The sequence below is a fragment of the Lolium rigidum genome, chromosome 5 (assembly GCF_022539505.1).
Source record: "Lolium rigidum isolate FL_2022 chromosome 5, APGP_CSIRO_Lrig_0.1, whole genome shotgun sequence".
Classification (NCBI taxonomy): domain Eukaryota; kingdom Viridiplantae; phylum Streptophyta; class Magnoliopsida; order Poales; family Poaceae; genus Lolium; species Lolium rigidum.
The window spans coordinates 164,500,429-164,526,441 of record NC_061512.1 but is presented as its reverse complement, the minus strand read 5'-3'; the positions used below and the strand labels follow the sequence as shown (position 1 = coordinate 164,526,441).

At 47.8% G+C, this 26,013-nt stretch overlaps 3 protein-coding genes across 3 annotated transcripts; 2 read left to right on the top strand and 1 right to left on the bottom strand.

The window, feature by feature from the left end:
• Window positions 1–2,791: 2,791 nt before the first annotated feature.
• LOC124656647 (cleavage stimulating factor 64-like) lies at window positions 2,792–3,475 on the top strand. The gene has a single exon (XM_047195354.1). The coding sequence runs from the start codon at window positions 2,792–2,794 to the stop codon at window positions 3,473–3,475; it is 684 nt and encodes a 227-aa protein (XP_047051310.1).
• Window positions 3,476–15,281: 11,806 nt separating this feature from the next.
• LOC124656646 (cleavage stimulating factor 64-like) lies at window positions 15,282–16,112 on the top strand. The gene is made up of 2 exons (XM_047195353.1): window positions 15,282–15,686; window positions 15,858–16,112. Exons 1-2 carry the CDS (start codon window positions 15,282–15,284, stop codon window positions 16,110–16,112), a joined length of 660 nt encoding a protein of 219 aa, XP_047051309.1.
• Window positions 16,113–17,373: 1,261 nt separating this feature from the next.
• Window positions 17,374–23,207, bottom strand: LOC124653781 (ferrochelatase-2, chloroplastic-like). Its single transcript, XM_047192845.1, has 9 exons — window positions 23,080–23,207; window positions 21,999–22,320; window positions 21,292–21,435; window positions 21,007–21,108; window positions 20,251–20,354; window positions 20,042–20,168; window positions 19,069–19,221; window positions 18,736–18,836; window positions 17,374–17,993 (listed from the first exon to the last, which is right to left on the bottom strand). The coding sequence occupies exons 1-9, from the start codon at window positions 23,142–23,144 to the stop codon at window positions 17,678–17,680; spliced, it is 1,434 nt and encodes a 477-aa protein (XP_047048801.1). The 5' UTR covers window positions 23,145–23,207; the 3' UTR covers window positions 17,374–17,677.
• Window positions 23,208–26,013: the final 2,806 nt, after the last annotated feature.

The following is a 26,013-nucleotide window of genomic DNA, read 5'->3' as shown; positions in this document are numbered from 1 at the left end:
CCGGTTGACCGGACCACCGACCGGACCGGCCGGTCCACAGCCCGGTCGACCGGATTCCAGACCGGACCAGTCCGAGTCTGTCTCGACCAGATCTATTCTGGGTCGGTTATTCTTGTATCTTTTCGACCAGAACTCGTCCCGGACACCTATATAAGTGCCCAGGACGCCCCCTAGCTGTTTTAGACCACGTTTAAGATAAACCCTAGTTCTTAGTTGTTTGCTCTAGCAAAAACTATTGAATCCCTACACCATATTGCTTGATATTGTGTAGATCCTGAAAAAGTCTTGTGTGATCTGATGTTCCATTGGGAATTAGACGGTTGCAACTTACCGCTTCGTGGTCGGCGGCTACGTGCGCAAGTGTGTGGAGTTGCGAATATCTTGCAGGGTTGAGAGCTGTTGCATTGGCGACAGGGACCAATCGAGAGATCTCGTCGCGTCATACAAGTTATCATCCACTTCATCGTTGTGTTTCTCCGCTGCCATCACCCCGTGATCATCATCACCACCGTTGCTTACTGAGAAGATCGGGCCACCCCATATCATCTTGGTATCAGATTTCCAGTTTTCCTCGGTAAGCCATCCACAATCCACCCCATAGTTGAGTTGTGAGTGTTTCCTATCCAGAAAAAGCCATAAAAAGTTAGGGTTAGGGTTTGCCATAGCCTTAGATTGCACTAATTCCTACCCCAGGCACGAGCTACACGCGTCTCAAGCATACCCTCACCGCCGACAGCCCCCAGCCTCGTCCCCGGCCTACTCGTCCACCCGCCTACGATGTAAGTTTTCCTCATTTTCATCCTCTTTCCGGTTTTCCTTCCTGCATGGCTAAGTGTTGATGAGATTCATTGTTTCTGAAATTCTAGCATGAGTTCGAGGCGGCCTTCGAAGCCTGTAATGAAGCGTATCAGCAGGCCGCTGCGCAGTGGAATAAGCAGAATACGGCCTACATGGCGTATATAGGAGTAAGTTTGAATCTTTCTTCTCGCAAGTAGATGACAAGTCTCAGTTTGATGCTTTATTTCTGCAAAGCCTGACTTGTAACCTATCTTGCAGGCACTGATGACATCTTTGTCTACTGGTACACCGCCACCGGACCCCGTTCCCATGGCGGGGGACATGCCTATCATGCCATCGAGGGCAACTTTCGCTATGACTTACTACGGATCCACACCGGTAAGTTCTTTGCCAAACCGGTAGTTACCACTTTCCTTTGCCTCGCAAGTTGCTAACATGTAGGGAACATGTAGGGAACGGGATGCTCCGGGAACCAGGCCTCGTGGGGTGGGCGCGAGGTCACACCGGTTCATGGAGGTGCCTCTCCGTCTCCTAGGCGTACTCCGTCGACTTCTCCTGGGCGTACTCCCAGTGCCTCTCCGTCGACTTCTCCTGGGCATACTCCCGGTGCCTCTCCGTCGACTTCTCCTGGGCGTACTCCCGGTGAATCTCCAGCTGGTTCTTCTGCAGCTTCTACTGGAGCGCAACCTCGGCACCGGGCTTCTCGTTTCGCCAACGATGAGGGCGGATACACCCCGCCCGGGTCCTTCCTGCACTAGTCAGCTCACACTATCTATGCGCTTGCTTGCTACTACTATGTATTTGGATGACATGGCATTCTCCTCTTGTATGCTATTATGTGCACCATGTATGCTACTATGTGGATTTTATGCTATTTTGTTGAATTGTGGTGAATTTGGATGAATTTCGATGAATTTGGATGTATGAACTGTTGTACTGTGCAAAGTGAACTGCTGGAACGGTGCAAAGTGAACTGCTGGAATTAAAAAAAAATTGAGCAGGTCTACGCCGAGGGCTATGCCGTCGGCATAGAACCCTGCTGCGACCATATGGTCAGGTCTATGCCGAGAGCATTGCCCTCGGCGTAGACCTCCGCCTGGCAGCCGCGCGCAGCGTGCCGCGTGTCCCCTGCATGGCCCATGCAGACGCCGAGGGTCTGGCCGTCGGCGTAGACGCCGCAGATGGCAGCCTCGCGTCGCGCCACGTCGCTCCACGGCGCGCAGTTGGCGTGGCTACACCGAGGGCAACACCGTCGGCGTCTGATGCACCTCCGTTAACGGCGACGGCGCGCCGTGGCCAGACGCCGAGAGCAGCGATGCCGAGGGTGAGGTTGCACCGTCGGTGTAGGCGTCGTACGACGATGGCCAGGCCTACGCCGACGGCACGGAAGCCTACGCCGAGGGACCCAGACGCCGAGGCCATACGCCGAGGGCTGCCGTCGGCGTAGCCTACGCCGAGGACCAGGCGTGGCTACGCCGAGGGCAGCCGCGTCGGCGTCTACGTCCATTCCTGTAGTGGCTCGGTGCAAATATTAACTGAAGCTCAAGTTCCAATTTGAGAGATAGGGGAGCCTGTAGTTTATTCTGTTGACAATGAAGGAGTGTTATTTAACAGTCAAGAAGCTGAAATAAATTCAGACTATTTTCTTTTGTGTAACCATCTTTTTCTGTACAATAAAGCAGATATGAAAAAGATTTTTGCTACAGTAAAAACATTTGTCGAATTGGGGGGCAGAATGGACACGTGTCGGAGGCGACGCCGAGAGCCCTTCCCAAACATGATCACGCGCAATTCGACTCCGACTCCGACTCCGACTCCAATTCGTACGTACGTCGAGAGGGCTTCCCAAACATGATACGCGCAATTCGACTCCGTCTCCAGTTTGTACGCACACGGAGATGGCGTGCCGCTGGCTCTATATATTTGGAAGGAACCAGGAGCAGCAATGCATCCACCGATCTCTCGCTCGCACTAACCTACGACGCACTCAACCATGGACGACGCCGCCGTGGCCGTGGCCTCCGCCAACTGCCGCTGCAGCCGCATGGTCTACGTCGGCAACATCGCCTTCAACGCCACCGAGGAGGAGGCCCGCGGCGCGTGCGAGCTGATCGGCCCCGTCCTCTCCATGCGCCTCGCCACCGACGCCGCCACCGGCAAGCGCAAGGGCTACGCCTTCGTGGAGTACGCCGACGACGCGACGGCGCAGAGCGCCTGCCGCAACCTGCAGGGCCACCTCCTCCGCGGCCGGCCGCTGCGGGTCGGCCTCGCCGACAGCGACCGGGCGCGCCGGCGCAAGACCGAGAACGAGCCGGTCGGGCTGGAGGACGCCATCCACGCCGCGTCTCTCGTCTCCGGGCGCCCGCCCGCGCCCTCCATCACGCGGCTGCTGGCGACCGCGAGCAGGCACCATCTGCGGGAGACGGTGTCGACGTTCGAGAGCATGGGTGCTGAGGCCTGCAAGGCTCTCAAAGAGCAGGTCCCTGGGCTGGCGGAGGCGATGGAGCAGGTGCAGCATCTGCTCGACATGGCGGCCGCGGATGATGCCGCCGAGGAAGCGAGGAGGAAGAAGCGGGCAGCGAGCGCCGCCGAAGAGTCCGATGATCAGCGCGCGAAGCTGAGGAAGGTGGAAGATGGCGGGAAGGCTGCGGCCCGCCCAATACTACCCTGCTTCTGACGATACTGACGAGGAACCAGCAAGTGCATGATCAGCATCGATCTGTAGTTGCCCTAGATCGTGTTCTTTGTTGTTCTTTCCTTACTAGTTCTTGAACTGATAGATCAGGCGAAACAAGCCTCTTGTACTACTGTATATCTCGTATGAAAATGAAAAATTCTTGATGTTCAAGCTATCATTTCAGTTATTTCTATGCTAGATTCTTGTGTTACTGCCGTCAAATATCTTCACTTTCTATGCAAACAATAACTGGTGTTAAGTTGTGGATTTTATTTTTTATTTTTGTTTCCCCTAGCAAATCTTGTTTGTGAGTGATGGGAATCTAGAACGTACTCTATCCTTGTTGGGAGTCCATTGTGTTTTTATTCAATGCATCCATTTAGAACTTAGAGTTATTCGGGGAATTTGAGACCAAAAGTTTGTGGGTGATTCACATCTTTAATACGGAGATATATGTCGATTTATCGTTCGCTAGTAGAAATCCGTAACGGAAACAATTTAACATGGTGGTCACGGACATATGGATTGTCGGATGAAGCTTGGTATCATGTGACCGTTGTAGTGTAACAACGGGAAAAAGGGCCAATAGATAGGGATTTTGGAACTGCAGTGCCAAGTTTGATTGAGCACGGGTTGACAAAACGAGCTCTTGAGAGCATAATCATTGTGAGTTCCTCCCCTGCAGCCATTGGGTCTTCATCCTTCCCCATGTCGAGCTCCACTGTGTTGAGTTCCGCCTCGGCTTCTTCCGTGCGAAAGCCACTTGCATCGACCGCCATCGTTGGTACGGTGCTCCCTTTTGTTCGGACTCTAGGACGACGGTCAGCGCTGATGTGCCCTCGTCCGCTCTCACTCCGAGTTTTGCTAGATTTGCTACCCACTACTAGGAAAAGGCCTAGCCGTAAGACTGCCATCAGTGGCGCACCATGGCTGCCGTGCGCCGCCACTAAGCAGTGGCGCACCACAAAACGGTGGGCCACTGTTACAAAAGTAGTAGTGGCGCACCTTGATTCTGGTGCGCCATAAGTAAGTGGTGACAGGAGGCCAGATCCTCCCCCAACCTAGTAGTGGCGCACGTCTCCGGGTGCGCCACTGCTACATTCCTTACCTATGGCGCACGTTGAAGAGGTGCGCCACTCGCTAGGAGGTGTCCAGAGACCGTTTAGAGATGATAGGCTTAGCAATGGCGCACCGCTGTGGTGCGCCACTCGCTACATAGGTTACCTATGGCGCATGTCATTAGGTGCGCCACTGCTAGGGGGTGGCCGGAGCCCCTTTTAGAGATGAGAGGCGTGGCAGTGGCGCACCACTTAGTAGTGCGCCATTGCTATGTCTTAGCTTAATAGGTAAGTAATGGTGAAGCTTTCTTAGCTTAATACCCTACTCAATCTCAACTTTTTACATCATCCAACACTCTAGGTCTCGCCGTATCGGTAACTTTGTTGGTTTTATGCTTTGTGTGTGACCGGTTCCGATCGTCTTGCACACACACGTATGTGCGCATGCGCGAAAGCGTCTCGATCACGTGCATGTGTGTTGTATGCGAAGCCTCCACATGTGTTGTATATGCAAAGCTCTCCGATCCACACATGTGTTGCATGTGTTTGTTTGCAGGGATTTGAAATGCAAAGGTCACCGCGAAATATGAGCCATGGGTAGTAGCTTCCCAAGTGGACCAATGCTTCTTCATTACCGACCCGCAAAAGCCCAGCCGTGTTGTCGTGAGGAGAGGCAAAAGGAGCATCGTCGGAATGGATGGAGCCGCCAACGAGCTAGACTTTGACCAGTACGGCGATCCGAAGATGGAAGATGACGACGACGATGATGAAGAACCATACACAACAAGAAGAAGCAGGACCACCCTACCTAAAGGCCGTCCATTCAAGAGAAGAAGTCTAGGAGTTCCGGGGCTAAATTATTCAACCGCGAGAAAGAAGGGCAAGAAGATTGTGAAAAGATAATTATGTATCATTTTCTTGTATGAATAATGGATGTCATATTGTTAATCTTCACATTGTACCGATCAAAATAGACATATAATTTATATTTTTGGATATTTTCTAGATTCTATAGTATTTTAAATATTCTACATAATTATAATTATTTATGCCTTTTATTTTGGTGTATTATGCTATTTTGGATGTTTATTATAGTGTTAAATCAATTTAAAAAGAAAAGGAAAAAAAATGGGGCCGCTGTGGTTCGAACCTGGCCGGCGGGGTTTGGCACAAACCAACCGAGTGACGTAGCCGATGCGGTACTAAGCGGGATATGTCAATCCCCACCGCGTTATTGTTTTGACCCAGACATAAAGATGCAGTGGCGCACCCCTAGAGGTGCGCCATTGCTAAGCCTCATAGTGGCGCACCCCGAGAGGTGCGCTATTGCTAAGGCGTCAGGGGACTTAGAAATTTCCCCTTCTTCTTCCCCCGTCCCGACCACGATCCCACCCGACCGCCCTCTCCTTCTTCCTCTCGAGCCGCCGCCGTCCCTCGATCTGCCACCCCTCCCCTTCTTCCTCTCCGCCGGCGACGCCCTGCGCCCATTCACCACCGCGCCCTCCCACCTTCTCCCGGATCTCCGAAGCCACCTGCTCGCCCTCCATTCCCCACCGTGGCCGGATCGAGATTTCCCCACCTGCTCGCCGTACTCGCCGCAACACGTCGTGGAGCACCGGCAAGAGAAGCGCGCTCGACCGCGCCGACGCCGCCACGCCTTCGACCGCCGACGCCGCCGCGAGGACCGCCGACGCCTTCGACCGCCGACGCCACCGCGCATCCTTCCCGGTAGCCGCCGTGCTCCTCCCCTCCTTCTCCTCTCGCTAGGTTAGTTGCTACTTCTGCTCGGTGCTCCCCCTCGAGCCGCCGCTACTCCTGCTGCTCGGTGCTTCCCCTCGAGAAGCAATTATGTGTGTTAATTATCTCGCTATCTTGTTCATGTGCTCGGTGAGAAGCAAGTGTTGATTCACCTAAGTGTTGATGGAGTAGTACATCAGCCACAAGCTTTTAATTCATCATGATTTGTTTAGTTGATCATGTCCCGACGCAATGTGCTTATATTTTGTTTGGGTTAGTGTTGTTTTCTTGATTTAACATGTTTAAATAGCTGATTCACCTAAGTGTTTGTATCTCGTTGTGTCATTGGACATCCTATGGATATACGCATAAACAGTAGAAAAATAGCTCAGAGCAACATGCCAAGTTTAACTCTCGTAGGATAGTTCTTATCTTGTCCCTCTCCTCATTTTGTTGACACGGCGACCCGGTCGAAAACAATCAAAGCAGCATAGGCATAGCTATATTTAGCTTATTTATCAACATCTACTAAAATTTTAGACTAGATAGATTAATTGTAATCCTACTTATTTGATTTATGTGACACTAGATAGCTTAATTGTCTTCCTACTTATGTGATTTATGTCACTCGCATGTGTTCTTGCTCTGAATTTGGAAAGCTGCACATCGTTAGGCAGCTTGTATCCGTTAGGCACGTAAAGTTTGGCAACAATCCAAATCGGAAAATACACAATCTTGTTTCTAAAGTCTATTGAGTTTCTATGGTGTGCTTCATTTGAATCCATTAAAAATGCAACGTATTATGTTCTAACTTTGGATTATCACCCGCCTCACGGTCTCTCCCCAAGCAGATCCTCTCAAGCTCGCCGCGGAGCAGGAGCAGCAAGTCGGCGACCTTCTTCGAGTTGTAGCACGTCGCGCACGTCCGCGGAGCGAGGAGCAGGAGCAGCACGGTCTCTCCCCTCTTCGACGCCACCTCCCCGCCAGCGGTAGCCTCCCCCTCGATTCACCTCCCCAACCTACTGCTCGTGGTGAGCTCCCTATGCTCCTCCTCCTCCCTATGCTTGCTGCATGATGATTCTGTAGAAATGCTAGTAATTTGCTTCATGATGATGCTGTAGAAATGTGTGTATCGTGTTTACTCCTACAGATGTCTATGCAAATTTAAGATGATGCTGTAGAAATTGGCTGCTCTAGTAGATATCTAGTGTTGTGTCTGTATGAGCATCAGCACTCCTACTGCTGTTAAGCTAGTATGTAGAGAGTCGAGAGCAGAGCTAGGTTGCTTGGTTGCTGCTGCTGCTATAGGTTGCTTGCTTGCTGCTGCTGCTGCTGCTTGCTAGGGTTGTAAAATTGGGTATTTTTTGCTTGCTGCTGCTGCTAGGTTGTTAGCTTGCTTGCTGCTGCTGCTAGGCTGTTAGGTTGCTATTAGTTGCTAGGTTGATTGGTGCCGCTGCTAGGTTGATTGGTGCGGCTGCTAGGCTGTTAGGTTGTTGTTAGTTGCTAGGTTTTAGATGTGCTTCTTAGGTGCTGCTGTGGTTAGGTTGTTGCTTACGTGCTGCTGCTGTTAGATGTTGCTTAGGTGTTGCTGCTGCTAGCTTGCTGCTAGCTACTGCTAGCTTGCTGCTGCTAGCTAGCTTGGTGCTAGCTACTGCTAGCTTGCTGCTAGCTACTGCTAGCTTGCTGCTGCTGCTAGCTAGCTTGCTGCTGCTACTAGGTGCTGTTGGATGGTGGTACTGGCTGCTCAGCTGGTCGATATGTGCTATGGTGCTCAATTAGTGTACATGTGCTATGGTGCTCAGTTGGATTTTTTGGTGTATATGTGCCATGGTGCTCAGCTGGTGGATTTTTTGGTGTATATGGTGTCATTTTCTTGTGCAGGGATCGACAGAGTTGCCCATTATCGCCGAAATGTTGATTCATTTCCGTTTCGGCGAAAATGGGGCACTCATATGTCCATAAATTAGCATAGGTCATGCCCAATTTTTCCGTGAAATCTTGCGCTAACTTTATGCATTTTTTCCTACTTAGTTCGAACATGGCCAACAACGAAGAGGCCGGCGGCAGCGGTAGCAAGCCATTCTGGATGCTAACCGATGAAATGGAGGTGATGGAGTCACAACCTCGCCGCGACGACGGCGAGGATGATGGCACCGATCCGAGTACCGAGCGGACGATGCCGCCGAGGCTGACACCACTGATTGTGCCGCCGAGGATGACACCACGGATGGTACCGGCGAGGATGACACCGGCGCACCGAAGAAGCTACGGAGGGAGCGTCGCCCGAATGTGCTCAGCACCGTGAAGCATGCATTCACCGAAGTGAACGCCACTCGGGCTTCCAACGGCGCCCCCGATTTAGTCAAAGGTTACGCTGCCCAACTCGGGTGCATCCTCCGGAGCACGGTCTCGATCAACACCGAGAACCTCGGGCATCCCGACCGAGCGAATTTGCGCACCCTCCTCTTCCGTAAGCTGCACGAACGATACGAGTTCCCGGTGGACTGCTCGGAAAAGCGTCTCATGCGGAACAAAGTGCACAATGCCGCCCTCACGAAGATGAGCACCGCCCTCGCTAGTTGGAGGAACCGAGTGAAGACAATGATTAATAATGGTGAGAGTTACGAGAAGATCAAGGAGTCAAATCCCTCGATCACCGAGCAAGACTACACTGATTTCAAGATCAAGTGCGAGAGCGAGTCAACGTCGGATTCTAGTCAGTGGGGGAAGGACATGCGAAAACTGAACTTAGGCACCCACAAACTTGGTCCTGGCGGTTTTAGGGTGGCGCAACCGAAATGGGACGCCGCGGATAAGGAGCGTGTGAAGAACGGCCTCGAGCCCCTCTTCCCGCAATACAAAAACAAGCAAACCAGGAACTTTCTCCCGGCCCGGTACCGTCTTGACCCGAAAACAAAGGAGCTCACCACCACTCCGGATGTGAAGGAGTTTGAGGCTCTTCTGGTAAGGAATGCACCCGCTTAATTAGCTCCTTTATGGTTGCATTCTTATTGATGAATCCAAATTTCTAAATGGTTCATGCATGTTCCTCCCGTAGGCTAAGGAGATCGCTGCGGAAAGTGAAAAGGAAGCTAGTAGCGGCGCGGGGTCCACGAGCTCCTCGCAGTGTGCCCCTTGGGACAACCCTTTAAATAGGGCGTTGAATGCCCACAAGAAGAGGGATCCATTGAGTAAGCCGACGTCGGCTGGTCGTGTGGCCGGCGAAGGATGCTCTATGAAATGGTCAGAATACTATAAGTCGGGGAAAAAGGAGAGAAAGCCCCCCATCGATGAGAAGGAGGTCGCACAGCTCAAGGCACAAGTTGCGCAGATCCCGACATTGGTCGAGGAGCAAGTGCGGCAACAAGTGCAACAAATCGTGGAGACCCAACAGAGGACGCAACGACAGCAAGTGGAGGACCAAGTGGGCACGACGCTTAGCTCCCTCATCCCTACCTTGGTTGCCGGTCTGGACGCGTGGTATAAGGGAGGACAAAAGGGGAACCCCGGTTCCCGGTTCGCGGGCAGCAACTCCCACAACGTGGAGCCATCGGTGAGTCCACAGGCGGCAACAATGGTGTCTCCGGCGGCGCCAACCTTGGTGGCTCCCGCGGCGCCAACCGTGGTGGCTCCCGCGGCGCCAACCTTGGTGTCTCCTGCGGCGCCATTACTTCAGCTCAATGCACCCGTCGCTGCGGATAATACGCCGCCCGGCACCGCGCCATCAAGCGGCCACTCCATCAGTTGCACGCCCGTCGCCGGCGGTGCCTCGACCTTAGCCGAGCTGGACGCCATCACGGTAACCAACCCTCGGCCAATGACTTCCATATCCCATCCTTTGACTAGCTAGCCATCCCTAACGCCCTACATGTTTTCCGCGAGCTCCGCCGTCGACGTCCCATGCACTCTCCTGCACTTTGTGAACGGCGAGTTGATCGATGTTGCCAAGGCCAAAATCGTTCAACCGAGCAACCGCCGGCTACACGGTAGACCCATGCAACCCGACGTGTATAGGATTCAACCGATTCGGGTGCTTAGCGGCTACGACGACGTGGTACCTCCCTTTCAACCCGATGGTGCCGACGAAGATGATCAGGTCCTTGCCCTCCACCAATGCTTCAATTGGTCCATGGTTTGGCCAAAGAGCCAGATTCGTTTGGGGGCGAGCGACACCACCCCACGGACAGCACCCCAAGCCATGCCGGCGCCAAGCCATGGCAAGACCACCCCAACGGTGCCGCCATCAGCTGATGTGGACATGCGGATGGCACAGGATCCGAACGACGGTCCGGACGAGGACAAGTACGTTCGCCAACCTGGACCGCAACTTCGATTTTGGGGTGATGGACTACGATCTCGGTAGCCAACCCTCTCAAGCTGCCGCCGAGGGAAAACCTTTTGCAACAAGCGGCGCCTATTCTGTTCTCGTGAGACGCCTCCAGCTGCCGACTTCACCGAGACTCAGCCGATAGCCGAGGTGAGAAGTGTTATCAGTCCTAACACACCGAAGAAGGCTTGCGAAGAGGAGAATGCGAGTCCCGATAAAAATGAAGCCGAAGGGACGGAAAAGAAAGAAGAAGGATGACAAGTCCGCCGACCCAGCCGGCACCTATCCGTGCTCGGGACGGGCCACCGGTGCCCAAGAATATCGAGGCGAGGGTGCATGTGTCGGGTGAGCGGATGCTAATTCAAAGATTGTACGATGCTGCACCCGGTCCTATGCGATCTCCGGTTGACGGTATTCAGTTTATGGAGGAGCGGCGTCTCGGGGAGAAAGATAATGGATACCCAGAGTGTATATTGCCAAGGTGCCCTCGGGCCATGGCTTTGTCGATAGTGGCTTCGCGGAGAAGATCTTCCCGCGGTATGATGACATCTTTGCCATGCTGAACAGGTTATCCGCTGCACTACACCTTCATTCGCCTATACTCGCTCAGCAAGGCGATGCGGATCATTAGAAACAACATCCCGGACATCGCGATAGCCGACCCCTTCTACATGCGTGCCGTCCACTTGGCCACCGCCGGAGACCGGGCAGTCGCGAGTGGATACCTCAAAGACTTCTTTCTAGCGAACCGGAAGAAGTCTAACATCCTCCTGCTCGTATTTCCCGAGTAAGTCACCCCCTCACCGTACCGGTCTTAACTCGTGATTTTTTTAGATTTCAATCGTCATGTTCTTAAACATTATGTGTTCTACGCAGAGACAAAACCTGCACACTCATCTCCATAACCCCGAAGCATTCCGTGGCCACATACCTCGATGCGGACGGTAAGTCAACCACGGACTACACGAATGTCAAGGCCGTACTTGATGATGCTCTCAATGCCTACGTCAAAGCGAAAGGCAACATGCAGAGGCCAAATGTTAGGTACGGGAAGCATGTGTTCAAGCACCAAACAAAGTTTCCCTGCGTCAAGAAGCCGCCTTCTAGTAACAAGGATGCCTACTACGCCCTCTATCACATGGATAAGTTCATACGGGACCAGCAGCAGCTTACGCTACTCGAGCATCTCATAGACTGGGCCAACAAATTGGCGCGGGTCCCTGACGACGGCATCAAGCAAGACTTCTTCCGCATCCAAGTAGAGTTTTGTGAAATCATCCATCAAGATGTCGTTAGAAGCGCGGGGAGTTCTGCGCCGGCTATCGGCCGTCAAATAGTGACATAGACACAATGCTCCAAATGCAGGGTGACGACTACCGCTCATGGATGTGCTTGAAGAAAGGCGGCGGTTTTATCCACGCTCCGCAAAAGTCTTGATGTGCGAGCCTAGTTATGTAGTTGTGAACTAAAGACGAGCTTCTGTTGTAATAAACTTTATCCAGCACTTTACTTGCATGTCTCGTTTAATTACTAGTTCGGCTATGTTTGTGAACTTATATATATGGCTCTATCGTTTTCCGCACTTGATTTGGTCGTTAATTTTGTTTGCATATGCCGATGATTAGAATGTTCGGTCAACTGTACACTCCGGGGTGTCGCTAGTGAGCCTGGTGTGATGACACAAATATCAATCTCTTGTGCATCCTACCTGGCCTCACTAACGCCATCCCGGGATGTTAATATTTGTTTTGACCGACAAAGTATGAGGCCCTTGTCATTCTTCCATTTGCTTTGGTATCTCAAAATGCCGATGATTAGAATGTTGGTCACCTATACACTTGGGGAGGGGTCGATGAACTCGGTGCGATGACAAAAGTATCAATCTCTTGTGCATCCTACTTGGTTTCATCGACGCCTTCTCTAAATGTTAATATTTGTTTGGACTGACAAAGTATGAGGCCCTTGTCATTCTTCCATTTGCTTTGGTATCTCAAAATGCCGATGATTAGAATGTTGGTCACCTATACACTTGGGGGAGGGGTAAGTGAACCTGGTGCGATGACACAAGTATCAATCTATTGTGCATCCTACTTGGTTTCGCTTACTCCGTCCCTAAATGTTAATATTTGTTCCGACCAACAATGTATGAGGCATGCCTTTTAGTTCATACTACTTGGATCGTTTTTGAATTTGCTCTTATTCGTTGCAAACATCTATGAGCGTGCACTAATGTTTCTTTGGCTTGTGCATATGTACGCAGATATGACGTGGTATGTCGTGTACAAGGGCAAGGTTCCCGGAGTCTACAACGACCGGGAGGAGTGTCGGAGACAGGTTCACCGCTTTAGCGGTAACAGCTACAAAGGGTACACCACTAGAGCGGAGGCCGAAGACAGATACGCACGCTATCTGGCGGGAGAGAGGACGGAGCGGAGGAGGAACCGGATGAAGACCACTTTCATCGGGACGGTGCTAGTAGTGACTCTAGCTCTCTTCTATGTGATGCTAGTTTAGATGATCGACCTTGTGCCACTACTAGCTCATTTGTGACTTGTAACACCGTAACTTGCATTGTAACCTCTAATGTGAATGCTTGTGAATCATGTGGGGCTAATGTAAAGAACTATGTATGGATAAGCTGTGCTGTTGTTTATATCTTGTTATATATCCTGTATTGTGCTATTGTACTTGTCATATACAACCTGTATAAATACCTGCCAAGATACAAAAAAAAAAATTCGAAATCCTAGCAGTGGCGCACTAGTGGACCATCCGTGGCGCACTACCACTAAGTAGCGAGTGGCGCACCGCTATCGATCCGATGGCGCACCGCCCGTGATCCTCTCCGAGACTAGCGGTGGCGCACAAGGATAAGTAGCGGTGGCGCACGTCTCGGAGAGGGCGAGTGGCGCACGTACTAACGCAGCGAGTGGCGCACCTACTAGCTGGACCGAGTGGCGCACGCAAAACTGTAGCGGTGGCGCACCTCTTACGCACGAGTGGTGGCGCATCGCCTCGACCAACGATGGCGCACCACTTTGGAGTAGTAGTGGCACAGTCGGTGGGCATGTCAATGGCGCACCAGGCAGTGCGCCACAGGTATCTAGGCTAGTAGTGGCGCACCCCTAGTGTGCCACTACTATGTGTTAGCAGTGGCGTGATAACAGTGGCGCACCACTAGTGCGCCACTGATGGCTATATGTGGTGCGCCACTGAAAGCCTTTTTCCTAGTAGTGACCAAAGCACAACAACGCTGCTACCAATGTTGCTCGGTGCTGCTACCAACATAGAATAGTGATGCTACCGACCAGCGGGTCGGCGATGCTGCAAGTGTTGTCTAGTTTTGCTGCAGGTGATGGTCGGGGATGCTACGAGCAGTGCTCAACATTGCTACCATCCCGGGTCGGCTATGCTACGAGAATGGGTCGTGGTTGGAGATTTTTCTACGGGGAGAAAGATTTATATCTATATACTCATATTTGTTTTACTACATTGGAGTTTTCTAAATGTTGGAATGGTTTTTTATATTTTTATCCCACTGTGAAAAAAAAGTATGGAGCTGATGCTACAAGGTCTCCGCCGAGGAGTGGCCTGACTTTTTTTCTGACTATCAATACCACACATTTTTAAAGTAATAGCAAATAGTACATGGTCTTCGAGGTCTTCAAATTTATTCGTCTTCTATGACACAACCTTGTACTTTTCTAGAGACAGATGAATGCAGATACCAAACTACAAAAACCTATAAGTAACATTAAAGGTTTCTTCCATAATTTTAACTTGAGTCGCAATGCCAATGCTAGTGCATGCAGACGCGCACATCAATTAAAGTAGTCAATCAACATCGGGAACAGTAAAACACTAGTATGCCAGGGAAAAGCAATAGATTACCCTTGTTGACGTCGCTGGGGAGCCGAGAGTCCATTGTCGAGGACGTAGCAGCCGTGAAAAATATTGGGAGGACAATCTTCCTCGCGACAACCATGAGAAAAAAAATCCAAAATCAATCTGGTGAAACAGGATCTGAAAGCTCATACCTAGAAAATTGTAATTTTCCAACGTCGTCATTTATACCGGCAAGGAGATCTCGTTATCAAACTAGTAACAGAAGATCACTTATTATGGACGAATCATCTCCACTGAGGCAAGTACAAAAAAAAACAATTACCAAATTCCTAGAAAACACAACTTTTATGTTTTTAAAAACTTCACACATAGATTGGGTTCCCACCCCTCCCGACACCGGCGAGGCCGGACGGAGGAGAGGGAACGGATGTCGGAGGTGGAGGGGGCGCTCCTGCATGTCTACTTTCTTTTTGTTTTTACCGAGCCGTTTTTGTACGAATAAACCAGATGCTGGAGAAATGTGGGAGAATTTTTTCTTGTTACGCAGGACTATTATTTTGTGTTAAAATTATTTCTGTAAAATACGAAAAAGATTTTTGCTACAGTAATACATTTGTGGATTGGGAGGCAGAATAGACACGCGTCGGAGGCGAAGCCGAGAGCGCTTCCCAAACATGATCACGCACAATTCGACTCCGACTCCGACTCCAGTTCGTACGTACACGGAGATCGCGTGCCACTGGCTATATATACTTGGAACTCGGATCAGCAATGTATCCACCGATCTCGCTCCCACTCACCTTCGACGTACTCAACCATGGACGACGCCGCCGTGGCCATGGCCTCCGCCAACTGCCGCTGCAGCCGCATGGTCTACGTCGGCAACATCGCCTTCAACGCCACCGAGGAGGAGGCCCGCGGCGCGTGCGAGCTGATCGGCCCGGTCCTCTCCATGCGCCTCGCCACCGACGCCGCCACCGGCAAGCGCAAGGGCTACGCCTTCGTGGAGTACGCCGACGACGCGACGGCGCAGAGCGCGTGCCGCAACCTGCAGGGCCACCTCCTCCGCGGCCGGCCCCTGCGGGTCGGCCTCGCCGACAGCGACCGGGCGCGCCGGCGCAAGGGCGAGCACGAGCCGGTCGGGCTGGAGGACGCAATCCACGCCGCGTCGCTCGTCTCCGGGCGACCGCCCGCCGCCTCCATCACGCGGCTGCTGGCGACCGCGAGCAGGCACCATCTGCGGGTGGAAAAAAATAGCGCGCTATTCCAACGCTAATAGCACACTATAGCATATCTGAAGAGCTGACGCTACGCTATTTCGGCGCTATAGCGCGCTATTCGCGTTAATAGCACGCTATAGCATGCTAATAGCGTATTTTTAGACCCACGCTATTTTGTTATAGCGCGCCGGGAGACCATGGCGACGTTCGAGAGCATGGGCGCCGAGGCCTGCAAGGCTCTCAAGGAGCAGGTCCCTGGGCTGGCGGAAGCGATGGAGCAGGTGCAGCATCTCCTCGACATGGCCGCCGCGGATGACGCCGCCGAGGAGGCGAGGAGGAAGAAGCGGGTGGCGAGCGCCGCCGAAGAGTCCGATGATCAGCGCGCGAAGCTGAGGAAGGTGGAAGATGGCGGGAAGGCTGCGGTCCGCCCAATACTACCCTGCTTCTGACGATCCTGCGGAGGAACCAGCAAGTGCATGATCACCATCGATCTGTAGTTGCCCTACGTCGTGTTCTTTGTTGTTCTTTCCTTACTAGTTCTTGAACTGATAAGATCAGGCGAAACAAGCCTCTTGTACTACTGTATATCTCGTATGAAAATGAAAAATTCTTGTTGTTCTTTCATTTTCAGTTATTTCTATGTTAGATTCTTTTGTTGCTGCCGTCAAATAACACATGTATGATGTATCTTCACTTTCTTTGGATGTTCTATACAAACAATAACAGGTGTCAAGTTGGATTTTGATCTGGATTTTTGTTGCACCTAGCAAATCTTGTTTGTGACTTGTGAGTGATAAGTGCATGGCCACTGGGAATCTAGAATGTTCTCTGTCCTTGTTGGGAGTCCATTGTGATTTTATTCAATGCATCCATTTAGAACCTAGAGCTACTCGACGAATTTGAGACCAAAAGTTCATGGGTGATTCATATCTTTCTTACCATTCACTAGTAGAAGCCGGTAACTGAAACAACCTAACATGGTGGCCCGCGGGCATATGGATTGTCAGAAGAAGCTTGGTATCCTGTGACCGTTGTGGTGTAGCGGCAGTAAAAGGGCCAACAGATAGGGATGTTGGAGCAGCTAAAACGGCCATGATGACTACATAAATCTTAGAAACAAGGCATAATGTGCGAATTTGACAGACGAGTTGACAGCAATAGGATGTGGTATTTCACCTATTATTAGATTAGTAATTAAAATTACTAATCCCTGCTTCTGACGATCCTACGGAGGACCCAGCTAGTGCATGATCACCATCGATCTGTAGTTGCCCTACTTCCTGTTCTTTGTTGTTGTTTCCTACTACTAATAAATGAACTGATACATCAGGCGAAACAAGCCTCTTGCACTACTGTATATCTTATATGAAAATGAAAAATTCTCGGTGTTCAAGCTTTCATTTTAGTTATTTCTATTTTTTTTGAACATCATTTTAGTTATTTCTATGTTAGATACTTTTGTTACTGCTGTCAGATAACACATGTACCATCAATTTAGAGCCTAGAGCTACACGGGGAATTTGAGACCGAATATTCCTGGGTGATTTGCATCTTTCTTAAGGAGATCTATGTCGGAGATCTGTTCACTAGTAGAAACCCGTTACAGAAAACAACTTTTTTTGAGGGAAAGCCACCGCAAAAAACCAAGATTATTAGGAAAAGCTTTGAAGCGAGGCATAATTTAGAATTTTGAAACACAAATTGTGAAAATAAGACAGCTAGAGGATGGTGTATTTCATCGTCTTATTATATTAGTAATTAAAATTGTTCTCTGTTGGGGCCAAGATTACATGTCAAGTAGCACTATTACTCAAGAGCATAAATACTCCGTTATCTCGCCCAGACTTTCTTGCTATTATAGTACTATGGTAGATTACCACAGCAAATAAATCAAAAAATCATTCCACACTAAATCTATATGGTTTCTAGTTACAATCACCAAAATAGCCAACCCCGGAGCATCCACATCAAAAAACTGCACGCACCATTACTGCTTCTTGAAAAAAAAAGTAGCTCACTGCAGAGTGTTCCTGAAAGCAGAAACTAGTCTTGGCGATAACAGCAGAAAGAAAGCCAAGACAGAGCCGAAGAACATCTTCGTCAGGTAATGCCTCATGTCCATGTCAGAGTCGGTACCCTTGACCTTTCTGGTTGTCAACGCGGAAGCAGAGGGAAGGGCTTCAACAACAGCATCTGCGAGGTCCGAGATGAAGGATGAGGTGCATCCAAGAGCTGGAACCCTGCCCCAGTTCTCAATGCCTGACTCTAGAGCCAACTCTCTGTACTCCATGTCGATTTCTTCCAGTGTCTCAATATGCTCACTCACAAAGCTGAATTTTATATTAGTAAATGACGTAAGCGATAGTCGAAAGAGTGGCACAGAGCGAACAAATAAGTATGGCGACTGAAAGACAATAATATACTACTCCCCTCCGATCCATAATAAGTGTTGTGGTTTTAGTTCATTTTTGGTCAAATTTGAACTAAAACCACAACACTTATTATGGATCGGAGGGAGTATTAAAAGAGTATGACATAAAGATGCAGCCTCAAGTTAGATATCAAAAGATCCTAACAGAATATATCAGACAATCATTATCTTGATGTGTAAAACGTACTGTTCAAAATACTCCACCTCTCCCAAAATGTAAGCCATATTTTGACTTGTTAAGATTAAGTCTTTGACCAACAATCACTCAAGTACTATGTGGTTTCTATGAAATAAAATCGTAATCATAAGTATACTGGACCATTAAGATTGACAAGATTGTGCAAGTGACAACAATGTAAGGAGCACACAGGTACATGATGACCAAGTTGAGGTAAATGAAGATATGGAGCTAGCCATAGAGATTGATAATGGCATTACACTACAAGGCAGAAACTAATATATGCAGTTGAGTTGGTTTAGGTGTGAACAGAGGGCCTAATAACCAAAAATACATAAAGGCGCATAGAAAACCATTCTTGAGGAAAATACTGGAACTAATATATGCACTTCAAAGTGGTTCAGGTGTATACAGAAAGAGATACATAAAATTGGTAAAGCATAATTGTAAATTTGAAGATTACCTTACTGGAACAGCAAGGAGACTCTTTACACCCTTCTGACCAAGTTCCACTAAAACTTCATCAGTATAAGGCTTAAGCCACTGAATTGGTCCCACGCGACTCTGCCATATGTGTGGAAAGGTTAATGCAGGAGTAATCAATAAAAGGAGAAATAACACAACTGTATGATGTTCAACCATGTAGATTTGTAGAGTAAGATGGACAAAATTCGGTTTCTAGTTTCGAAGTACAGAGGATCACTTAAATATTCATGGAATTTCCTAAACAAATGCATTCATAACTCGAAACAGTGGTTAACAACATAAGTGTTTATTTGTTCCTGTATGATTGTACCTGGTAAGCCAAAGTATGGTTATTCAATGTTCCTCTAGATTTCAGTTCCTCCATGATCAAAGCAATGCAGTCCTCCATCTGATCTCTGTACGGATCTCCGGCATCCGTAACATAAGTAAGTGGTACTCCATGTGCACTGAAGAATATCATAACCTGTGAATTATGAGACATAATGTCAGAGGGACATCACAGTCTGTTTGTTAATTATTTAATAAGAAATGGTAGTGCCTGCGTTGCACTTAAAAAATAAATCATTTCAGATATCAACATACTCTTCAATGTGCAGTAGTATTCATAAGTTCATAGAAGTAACACAGCATAAAATATCACAGGAGTATCTTTTAGGAGAAATCTACTTCTATAGTTTCCATGTGCTCAATCACAGATCTACCTTTTGTAGCTACTACCGGTAAAATCTAACCAATTAACTGGAAATATTGTTCAATGGTATCTACTAAGAAAGTTACAGTGATCTCATAGACTGCCAGTATTATTTCGGTGATTACTTTATCAGGATACTGCATCTTTCTCTTTCCAGGTCATTTTTAAGGTGCCCAGCATACTTCAGTATTCAGTATTCACAAAAGGAAGTGTCATGATACGCTAGTAGCACATTCAATATGCACTCTCTAGTACAATTTCATAGTTATTTCCTCATTTTGAATGAGTACTGGCACAGTGGCAGCATAAAGCATTATACCACCCTCTCAAAAGTGGTTATGCAGAGATTGTAGATACAAACACATCATATGATTTAATTACTTATTTCTGCCCAGACTCCAGAGTTAGGTGCCTGTAATGGGTAAAAATACAAAACCACAGGCCCGAGTAAATTTCTATACTAAAGAATGTACAGCACATCAAATGGCTAAGCTGCAAGTTTTGCAAGTATTCTTACAGGTCAACAACTACACAAAATATATGAATTTTAAGAGAAAACCAGAAGCAAAACATGGAAAAGAAATGTGCAAACCTCTTCAGGATTTGAAAAAACTGTTAATTCCTTCTGAATTAAGTCCGCCATTGATTTCACATAGCCCTCCCGCTGGTACCATGATTCAATAATGGAAATCGGCAAACCAGCAAAAAATGCATCTTCCCTGCACGGATGATGCCGTATTAGAATTTCATGTTCTAAATAGTCCGAAAGAAGATATTTCATAAGATAAGGCAATCCCATACTTGACAATGTTTTGGAGAACGCGGATGCTTGACCCGCTTGTCGATATGGAGTACTGAGGGTATAGTGGAAGAACCACAAGCTTCGTAATTTTATCCTTCTTGATCTATCATCAATCAAAAGAGTAAAAGACCAGTAACGCCTCAGTTAAAAACTTGGAATCAATTAGATAAAACCAAAATACAAAAGGATTATCCCTGAAAAAGAATGTTGCAAAGTGTATGACCAAATTCATAGCCAAATTCAAGAAAGTAAAATACAGTTATATAAAGTGAATATTAAAAGCATGGCTAAAACAAGATTTCAAAGCTAGAATAACGGTATCTATTAACTACCATGGATGAATAATTAAACAAAAAACCAAGAAACTATAAGAAGTCGTTTGGAAGCCAGGATTTCATTTCGTTTGTAGCATTTTGAAATGAATACATGTATTCATTTCATTTACATTGTAATTCTAGAAATGAACACTTGTTTGGTTGCCACAGGAATTGCAAATGACAGCAGAATTCCAGATTGAATTTGTAAATACTTCCATAGAGAAACGCAAATGACAGATCTCAGCTTGGAATTGTGTTTACACATGGTGTCATTTTGCTGGATTTTCTAAATGAAATGACGGCTCAATTCTGTGGCAACCAAACAGCCCACCTATGGAATTCCAAAATGAATTCCAGGATTCCAGGCCCAAATGATGGATACCAAACGACCTCTAAAGGATTTAAAGGCACTTAAATTGATGAGGGGGGAGTTTTAACCTGATCGAAGGCTTCTTCGGTGAACGGGTACCAATACCGCATTCCAACATATATATCTGCTTCCAAATTCTTCTCTTTTAGTGCAATCTTCAAAGCATTCGCCTGAAAATTAAATTAATTCAGTTAAGATGCATTAAATCCCTGCTGATATAACAAGTAATACTGAAATGAGATGTAACTGTGAATCTGTGATGGAAGTTGCATAGTTTAACTGGTTTCTGACAAAGTTGAGAAGTCACAACTAATATTAGTTAAACACAAAAAAAGTCACTGGTGAACTTTTACCTGCTCATCGGTAATTCTCCGCAGAGGTGATCCACCACCAATTGAAGCATACGCCTCTTTACTCTTAGGAGCTCTGAGGGTAGAGATAAGTTTGGCCAGTGGTCTTTGGAGAAATCTGAACAGCCTAGGGAGTCGAATGATATCCTGGGTAGTAAAAAGTAAGTCAAGAGGATACCTTGTTTAAGTACCGAACTGAAAAGTACAGAAATTATAAAATAATTAAGAAACAGATAGAGCAAATGTGATTCACATTAGGATATCTACCGTGTGAAGAATGACCAGACGACATGGCTAGGGATACACAAGAGACCATAGAGTTCGATGATGAACTTTACACGGTACAGAAATACTTCCTTATATAAACTAATCCATAATTGATGCATGGCTATCCCTTATACAGCTTGTTTGGGTACATTGTGGTCGACTCAATCTCTTCAAATCGATAGATATGGACTCAAATGCATTCTAATTAGAAGCGAAGAGGTCTAATCCTACTCCCACCCAACTAACCCTTATAGGGACGACATGACCCCTCCGAAGAGAAAATCTCTATATCTTGAGAAGTTAATCTCTACCGGAAGGATTATATCTCCAAGGGAATAAACCTGACTACCAAAAAAATACAAGCATTGGCTACACATAATTAACAAGGAACGGGTGAAGTTGCATTGGCAATCAAACTATGAGCATGTGGCACAATCACTTACAGGATCAGCAAAGAGGTTGAACAGAAACGGCTGAACGTCATTGAGGGTCTCTGGACCACCAAGATTAAACAGCAGTACCCCAACCTTTTCTTCAACAGCATGTGCGGTTACGCCCTTGACATTTTCATCAAAAGTAGTGTATGCATCCGCAGCAGCGGCGGATCTCACAGCAAGACCGCGCTGATGTTTGAGCACTGGACCTCTGTGAACCAAGCTAGATGTTCCACTCGCTGACAACTGCAAATGTTTAGCCTTGGCGTGCAAGTCCTTTTGCTTGGCAGAACCAGCAAGATTCGTAGAACAGCCAGCTTTACCGCATGACCTGTGAATGGTAGCACAATCAGGCAAGTGAGTATAGGCTTCAGCGCACCTCAAAAAACTAGCAGAAGCTAGATTGATCTGACAATGACAGTATGACCCAATTTTACTACAGATTCAGTTATAACCTATCTACCAAGAGAGCGGTTCTTTAAGCAGTACAGCTTCTGAACTGATCAAGCATATATATCTTAGCAAGTCTTTGAACTTGTGTGTTGACAAAGTCAAGCATACCTTTACTTTTTTGCAGTCAATTTTCTTGCAGACCATTAGGACTGGCAACTATTTGATCTTTACAACACACCCATAATTCTAGACTGTAATCCACTTCACATCGTCTCGAATAAGACGGTGTTATTTGGATAGTGCAAACATGAAACTTACTCTGCAAATATGTGGAAATGCGTGGCGCCTGGGAGATGTTCGCAGGCGCAAACAATCTATTATTGGTTCCAGGATTCGCTACAGGACTCTGAATCCGGAAAAAAAGAAACTGCACCGTTTTTTTTCTGAACATCGTGTCGAGTTTTGTCTACGCGGTGGGATGGCATGGCAGGCGAATCGAATTTCCACGGAAAGAAATCGTTTTGCACTAGTTTAGGACTGGATCATCAGAAATATTCCCGTGACTGCGACGGCACCCGAAATCTAGTTCGCGCCAAACCCCTCCGCGCGCCCAGATCAACGGCGAGCGCACCCGGAGCAAGGAGGAGGAAACATAATTGGACAAGAGGGATGGCGAGGAGCGATAGACGGTACTCACGTGGCCGAGCCGAAGACCTTCCCCTGGCACCGGAGATCAAGAGCCCCGGAGCGGACGCACTCCATGGAGGAACAACCTTTCCCCGACAAGAGACGGCGCGGCGGCGCGGCGGAAAGGGGGAGAGAGATCTGCGGACTCGCTTGCAGGGGAGGGAGGGTTCGAGGAATGATGGGCTGGCGCGTGGATCTGCCTGCCCTGCCCTGCCCAGTGTCTTCTTCGTCTTCTTCCCCTCTCCACGACTCTCCCTTTCTTTCTGGAATCAGAGGAGCTCCTCTTTGTCTTTGGTCAAATAAAGGCAGCGAATCGACAACTACCCAACTATGCTCCATGAATTCTTCCTGCGCCCACGTTCGTCCACGGAGACGCTAGGGCCCACTGGGGCACAACGCGCCACCGCGTCGTACTGCAGGCCCATTTTCCTATTGGATGGATGGATGGGCCCTTCTCCTTGTTTATACCTAGTAAGGCTGGGAGAGTCTATCGAGTATGATCCGATCGTCTCGTCTGGTGGAGTTGGCCGGCGGACGGCGGCGACTGGACGCGCGTGGCGGCGGCCTGAAATCAGTGGCGGGTGGCCGCAGATCTCGTCACGTCGTGGTCGCCGCGGTTTTTCCAAGCAATCTCCACTGGTATCGAATTTTCATTATCGCGAGATAACGAAAATACAGCGTCAGGTTTTTCAGGTTTTACTATTTACATCATGGACCAGCAGATAAAAAGCCCGACGAGGCAAGAACTAGAGTGAAACAGTTTCAACACCCTACTAGCTAGCTTATCAACACACACTTCACAGGCAAAAGCTGATAAGAAGACAGCACACAGAGAACAACAACTCTCTGGCATCAAAAGCACTACAACTATGGGACAAGCAGAAGAGGAGATCTTGTTCTTTTTCTTCAAGTTTGCCACCGCACTATTACCACCACCATTTCCTCCTCCAGCGTTCAGGGCCAGATTAATGAGAGCAGCAGCTCCCTGCTGGAGTTGAGCAGCCTCCGCGTCAGAGTGAGCACCTGCCCAATATTTCATAAAAGAAGTTGCAAGAAATATCAGATCAACATGATTTTTCAGGAATTTCTTCTCAAAGCATGAACTGTTAAGCGTTTTTCAAATAGCCCAGCAGATGGCTGCAATGCCGGCGATCTGGACATTGCGGCTTGCACGGGAAAATTGTGGCATCCACCAGAAGAACTGTGCAAAGGATCCAGGGCGAGTGGGGGCACCCACAGCCATCCCCACCATACTCCAAACATATTGAGCTGCAGGGCAAGAGAAAAACAAGTGTAGAATAGATTCATGTGTGGAGCAAAATTGGCAAAGGGGGTCACCAATCCATTTTCTTTTCAACAGGTTATCCTTAGTGGCTATTGCATTGTGCCAAATCAACCAGAGCCAGATTTTGATGTTCAGAGGGATTTTGCTTTTCCATAAGTGCTTGAAGGATATGTCAATCCCATTTCTACACATCTGTTTATACATACTTTTCACAGTGTATTGCCTGTTGTTTGTCCATTTCCACTTTGGTTTATCTAGACCATCAGAGAGATTATCTGATTCAAAATATTGACCAGACCACACCACTGCATTTGTAAGTCTATAGGTAGCCATCTCCTGAATGAGAGCCTCCAACCTATATGAGCAGCATCAGCCACAGAGATTGTTTGTTCATTGCAAATTTCATAGATTTCAGGAAACTTGTCCATTAAAGGTGTGTGACCACACCAAGCATCTTTCCAGAAGCTAGTTCTACAGCCATTCCCCACTGCCATCATCCTGCCACAAAGATATATGTCTCTGACATGTAACATATCAGACCACAGGGGAGAGTCACTGCTTCTATGTCTGGCCCACTGAATCCCTGCTTCCCCCAGGTATTTCCTTCTCATGAACTGCTGCCAAGGTCCTTCCTCATTCTCCAATTTTCACCACCACTTACACATCAAGCTTATATTAAATTTATGCAGATCTTTGACACCCAAGCCTCCTTTGCATTTGGGCTTGCAAATCCATCTCAACTTGACAAAGTGGTATTTCCTTTTATTTGCATCTCCAGCCCAGAAGAAAGCTCTGATAGGTTTGGTGATTTCTTCAATAGTTGTCTTATGTAACAACCTCAAGGACATTTGATATACAACACTGATGGACAAACATGAATCTATCTTGATAAGTCTGCCCCCAATAGACATAGCTCCACCCATCCATCCACCCATACTCTTCTTCACTTTCTCCCCCAGGAAGTGCATCTCAGCAACTGATGTTCTCCTGGCACACACTGGAGTACCAAGATAATGGATAGGCCAATTTCCTTTTTGGCAGTTAAACAGCTCCACATACTCATTCAATTTCTCTGTGTCTTCCAGCACTAACATTGTCTCACTTTTTTTAAAGTTAATTTTCAAACCAGATATTGTCTCAAAGATATACATGAGTAATTTCAGGTTCCTTGCTCCCTCCATGTCATCTTGCAACAATAAAATTGTATCATCTGCATATTGTAGAATAGCCATACCATGTTCCACTAAGTTATCAGCCAGCCATGTCGTGGCCGCCGTGGTGACCTCTTGTCTTTGTTGTTTCCATCGATGGAGTATGAGGTTAATGAACAATATTATATTCCTTCAAGTTTCATAAATAAAATATATAACGATTAAATTGTAATACTACTCACGAGTGAAATGGTTTTTTTTTTCTTGGTCCGATGACCCGAGTTTCCTCTTCAATGCCGTCGTTTCCATCAGCATGTGTTGCTCACATCGCATGCTCGATGCATCTTCAGTATAATCAAATGATTGAGAAAAAAATTATTACATACTCCCTCCCTCACAAAATGTAAGGCGTCTAAGGATTGGTCAAAAGTCAAACCTTACAAACTTTGATCAAATATTTAGAAAAAAATATTTGCATCTACAATATCAAATTGACATATTAAGGAAA

Excerpts from the sequence above, each read along its gene's own strand:
- LOC124656646 (XM_047195353.1), top strand. The coding sequence starts at position 15,282 with ATGGCCTCCGCCAACTGCCGCTGCAGCCGCATGGTCTACGTCGGCAAC. Across the intron at positions 15,687-15,857 it reads CGAGCAGGCACCATCTGCGG|ACCATGGCGACGTTCGAGAG; the intron begins GTGGAAAAAAAT and ends GCGCGCCGGGAG.
- LOC124653781 (XM_047192845.1), bottom strand. The coding sequence starts at position 23,144 with ATGGAGTGCGTCCGCTCCGGGGCTCTTGATCTCCGGTGCCAGGGGAAG. Across the intron at positions 21,109-21,291 it reads GGAGAATTACCGATGAGCAG|GCGAATGCTTTGAAGATTGC; the intron begins GTAAAAGTTCAC and ends TTTAATTTTCAG. Across the intron at positions 18,837-19,068 it reads ACCATACTTTGGCTTACCAG|AGTCGCGTGGGACCAATTCA; the intron begins GTACAATCATAC and ends CACATATGGCAG.
- LOC124656647 (XM_047195354.1), top strand. The coding sequence starts at position 2,792 with ATGGACGACGCCGCCGTGGCCGTGGCCTCCGCCAACTGCCGCTGCAGC.